The 5666-nt window shown below is 30.8% G+C and overlaps 1 protein-coding gene across 1 annotated transcript in view; it reads right to left on the bottom strand.

Annotated features, from left to right (window-relative positions):
• Positions 1–5666, bottom strand: part of LOC106462961 (talin-2-like) — a 133901-nt gene that overhangs the window by 29142 nt on the left and 99093 nt on the right. The window contains exon 48 of the mRNA XM_013922930.2: positions 3389–3514. Coding sequence (XP_013778384.1) covers positions 3389–3514 — 126 coding nt within the window. The remainder of the gene's footprint in view (positions 1–3388; positions 3515–5666) is intronic.

Below are 5666 nucleotides of genomic sequence, written 5' to 3'. Positions count from 1 at the left end.
ATTGAGGAGGTTCTAGGGATTACACAAAGGAGATTTTTGAGATGTCGAAAAGTATTTTTAATGTTAACATGAAAATTACTTTGCACACGGACTATTCAAAACAAATACTCAATATATTCATGTACAAAACTTTATTTTATTAAAAGTACTTCACTAAGAAATATTACTTTTTGTATGTGAAAGACTTGTAATATTAACTGAAAGACTGCCAAATTTTGTGAAGATATACCCAATATATAGAGTTATAAGTATTAAATTGATGTCAACTTTAAAGGAGTACAGAAGGTCACGTGACTTGGTCCAATCGCCCGACCCCGTGTCAAAAGATTTAAGTAGACTTTTGACAAGAAGAAGATAACTATACAGTGTTTAAGATATAACTATGACCTCCATAGTGTGAGGAATTTTTGTACATACATTTAACTTGTTCCAAATATATACATTATTTTAAAAACAAGTGGAATGCATGCTGTTCGTTTATTTTTCTAATTAATTGCCAACAAGTCACAGACATCTACTGTAGAAGAATCTTTAGCCCAATGCACCCATATATTTATATACTTAATACATACTATTTAAAAAGTAAGTTCCTGATAGAATGCTAAGGACATTTGCTTCACATTAGGTAAAATATATTCTAAATTTTAAAAAAAGTACTAGTACAAAAATAATTCCTCATTTATTTCAAAGTTCACTTGAGTCAAACAATGTACTTTCTTGGGAAAACCATTAAGATTACAGGATTATTTTAAATGTAATTTAGCCAAAATACACTGCACTAGCATTAATTTTTTTTTATGACCTCTACTGTCCTTTCTTCTTCGAGAGTGGAAATGGTACCAGTGTGAGTACAAACAACATTACTCCTACTAGCAGGGCTAACAAGAAGGGGGAGGGGAGCAAGGAGGGTAGCTGCCCCAGGGCCTGGGGTCTACTGAGGGGGCCCGGTAGTGGGATATTCCAAAGCTCACTAGAAATGCATACTACTTAATGAGCTAAAATGGCTACTGCTTTTTATGGATCCACAAAGAAATTTGTCCCCTAAATTTCTATGAATCAGCAAAAGTTAATAGAATGTAAGGGGGGGGGGCCCGATGATAATACTGACCCCAGGGCCTGGACTGTCTCTCAACACCCCTGCCTACAAGCCAATTAGCTTAAGAATTTTTGAAGGGAAGAAAAACAGCTGAAATACAAGTTTTATATGGGGAACTTCATTTATCTCTGTTAAAAAATAAAGCTAAGTTGGTGGTTTCATTTCAAGAAGATAATAAAGTAGGTTCATTTTTCCCATCAGTACTTTAAAAAATCATTAAAATAAGACACTGACAATCTTTAAACAATGAGTTTTTCTACTTCATATCAACATAATTTAGTACAAGTATGTAAAAAACTAGATTAGTATCCGTTAAAATCTTGGTACAAAGTGGTTGAATAGCATGGCATTCACAAAGTTGCATTTATTAGCATAACATTATCTATATCACTACATTTGAAGGAGGTTATGGGTTTCAACAACATAAATATGACGTACCATTCCAGTAACTAAGATATTACATTCAGTTGTGTCCAAGGCTAATTGATAAAATGTAATGACAAAAAGTTAATATATTATGTTTCACATTACCCATAGTTTACAGAAATGTTTGCATTTGAAAACATTCCTGTTTGTGGATGTAAATTTCACAAGGGTACAATATGTGTGAAGTTCTACCAGAAATATAACTGGCAAAGTAAACAAACTTTAAAAAATTTATTAAATTTTACATATGTAATTCACAATGATGAATTACGATAAAAAAGTTTTTCAACTTATTTCTTTGAAAATAGAATATGCTCAGTTTTTAGTCATTCAAACAAAAGATTTCATGACGTATTTTGTCATAATACTCATCTTGGAATGCTACTGTTTCATTGTATTATAAGGTGAACACAATATCTAAACACCAAACTTACAAACCATGCTGCATATGCCAGTTGGTTAGATACAATTGATATAATCTTTTGGTTAAAAAATAAACAAACTGTATTTTGTTCTGTAACTGTTAGTTTAAAAACAACCGTAAACAATAAAAACAAATCTGAATGATATCAATAGCTGACACTGCTACATTATAACACAACATTTCAAAATGAATTAATTCATTTTCAATTAACATGTATTTTAACTTAATTAACAAATTACTCAAACCTTTTGTAAAGAATATGCTAAGTTTATGTCAACTATGTAAAATTTATAATTTAGAGCCTGTATCTCTACTTCTAGTAAATTTTTGATACAAAACCATACAGTTTAATATGTCATGTTACTTAAATAATCATGCATACATTTTTAAATAAGATTTATACTGCTAAAGTACTATTGAGTAAATATCCATTATCTTATATTTTACATATAAACAAATAAAGCATATTAACTCTTTCACTGCAGCTGGGACATATATTCCCAGTGTTCCCATCCCTTCACACTGCAACTGAGACAAATGTTTTCCAATGTCATTGAAAATTGCTACTCATGACGTATGGAAAGTATTTACTGTCATTCCATCTAATGTTGATATGTGGTTTTACTCAATATTTTCCACCCAACCCTTTAGTAACCAACAAGATGCCTAAGCGGAATGTATGACAACCGTGTACCGACTGTGTCTGCATCGCTAGAGCAGCGAGTAATAACCCTAATTACTTTGTAAATATGCTCGACGCACTTGACTCGGATAGCTTAGAAAATAGTGAAAGTGTGTCAAGTGGTGTTCAAATGCATGATGAAGAAGAGGCGGTGAGACAAGAGGATGTTAGCTATCCATCTAGTGATGATAGTCAAGATGATGAACCTGGACCCAACAGAGGAAGGCGTAAACAGCATCAACAAAGGGAAACATTTGTCCCAGTCACAGCATGATGGGATAGGAATACTGGGAAATATACATCCTAGCTGCGGTGAATGGGTTAAAAATATCAATGCTTAAAATGATAAAATTATTACAAAATATCAGTTAAAAATAATACTGTGTACAAATCTATTTTACCAAAAAAATGTACTTTGTACAACAGATATTAAGTATTATAGATTTAGGTTGAACACCTTGTAGTCATAAAATATCATAACACCATTACTTTTAAGGGCTTTTTAATTAACTGAAAACTTCATGATCATAAAATAATACTTTTACTTTGAAAACCTAGTAACACAAGCCAAATATGCTGATATTTTTGGGTTCAGAGTAACTTTCAGTTCCAATTTCTTTTAAACCTAAAAGCATACTAATCAAACTTTGAAAGAGATGAACATTATCTAATCTGACTGGACTAAAATAGTGACAAGACTTTTCATTCAGTGCAGAAACGTCACAAAATGTAACTAAAGATAAAAACTAAAATTGTTTACCTTAGCTGATTCTTTCAAATGGAACATAGCAGGATCATTAATACTTTTTCCCGAAGCAGCCTTAGTAGCTTGGATAAGGTCACCCAAGGCATTGGCAACATCCTTGACAGCATTAATAAGGAGAACCTGTGATGCAACAAAGAATACATACCATAATACTAAATTAACAGTACAAGTGTTACTACAGTTTACAGTAATACTTTTTATAAAAAACTCAATAAGTAAATAACAATGATGGTCATTTTAAGTTACATTTCTGTTTTTCTTGAAAGGTTTTTGCTGTGTAACAATGCAGATAACACTGTCAATCCCATATTGATTACATTGGAAATGATTTTAAAAAAACATTTTCATTTAAGTTAAATGTTATTTTAACTTGTCAATTTTAACATACAGTGCAACTAGATGCCAATTTATGATTGAATATGTTAACACTAAATCATCATAAATAATTCACAAACTTCAGGATGTGAAGAAAAGTTTTGAAGATGAAGACTTGAAAAAACTGGGGAGAAGTTTTCTCCAACAAAACAATAATAAGTTATTTATTTTATTAGTAAGAGTATTCCTTTAAGAAAAATACGATGCTCACACTTGTCTTAGAATTTGTGACATGTACTACAGTGTTTTGGAATAATCAGGATTAACACTTAAAACTTCCACGTGTTGTAAGAAATGTCTTTTACTTATATACTTTATTATATTCATACTAGCATTATTTTAGAGTGAATTTATTGGAATTATAAAGAAACATATTTTCTTACTTCATTTAGTGGAAAACAGTCTCATAAATTACTTAAGACTTCTACTATAATAATAAAAAGTTTTCATGATTACTAAAAGTCTTCTACTGTTTTTTATTTTACAAAGTTGAAACCACTGATCTTGGAAAAAATATTTTCCTTTAAAAGAAAAATCTAAAGTAAATTATTTTAAGTTCTAAATGCTTGACAGAAGTACAACATTTTTTCTTAGAAAACATTTTTCACAGACAAAATCAGTGAGAATTAGTTTTGCTAGAAATTTTTGTTTTACACATTTCAGTTTTTAGAACTGAAAACATTAATGTATTGATGCATTACGTCAGAGGTAACAAATGTTAAGTCTAAATATTGAAGATAATAACTCCTCTTGGTAAACATCATTCACAATATTATTTAAATTTCTATATTGGAACAGAAGTAACCATGATCTACTCAGTGAAGTGTACCTTAAAAAATAAAACAACCTAACTGTAAAAATTGATGTGATTATTATTTAATGTTGATATAAAGTGTTAGAGAAAGTTCTACACTAGTTTCATTATAGCAAAAAAAAAAGGTTACGTGGTCTACAAAAACTAAAACAGTTGAAATGATTAAAAGACAGACTGTCTTTTTAAGTCCTACCCAACAAAAATTTTGATTAAAATATGGTATAAATAGTCAAGTTGAATTAGTCAATTAGGTTGAATAGTTAGAATGACACCAAATTTATACTACATACAAGACACATATCAACTAAGTGGTGAATGAAACAATAAACTTTGGTGAAAAGTAGGAATATGCCAGATCCTGTGTGGGCAGCCCATTGGCCAATAACCACGTGTGGCCATTTCGCAAAAATGTGTGGCTAACTCGTAGAATCATCTATAGTTTGTTTTTTTAGCTGGACAGAGGAAAAGAATGCCAAATCTCTCACTGAAATTTTACACTTTTGTAATTTTGAAAAAGTAATTTTTTGTACTTTTGCATCATGTTTATAATTGACCTTGACTGTCGTTAGAATCCTGAAATAAATTTATAAATAAATTTTCTGTTTTATTAATAGTGTGGTCATTTCTATGAATGACTGGCCACATCCATGGCCAAGAAAAAATTTGGTTACCCACCCGTGTGCTAGATCTATTTGTTTGTTTTAGATCAAGTTACACAAAGGCTATCCATGCTAGCCTGTTCTTAATTTTGAACTGATAAACTAGATGAAAGGCAGCTAGTCAACAGCACCCACTACCCCAAAGTACGATGTGCAATTTTGTGGCAAATGCAAGCGAACTACAGACTCTTGAATCAACATTAAAGCAAGCTAACCACCCAGCTTGCTAGTATTGCAAGATTGGACTCAGAATATCATCACACTCAAATGGCTTTTTTTTTTTCATCACCATATAAGTTATCTATACCAAGATGTAATACATACCACAATGTTTTTACAATTTCTTATTATTATTCCTTATTTAACAACTAAAAATATAATTTCTTATAAAAATAATGGCTGGAGACGGCTTGAATGGGTAATG

The sequence above is a fragment of the Limulus polyphemus genome, unplaced genomic scaffold (assembly GCF_000517525.1).
Source record: "Limulus polyphemus unplaced genomic scaffold, Limulus_polyphemus-2.1.2 Scaffold1291, whole genome shotgun sequence".
NCBI lineage: Eukaryota > Metazoa > Arthropoda > Merostomata > Xiphosura > Limulidae > Limulus > Limulus polyphemus.
Note: the sequence above shows the minus strand (reverse complement) of the source record. Positions and strands in the feature narration are given on the sequence as shown.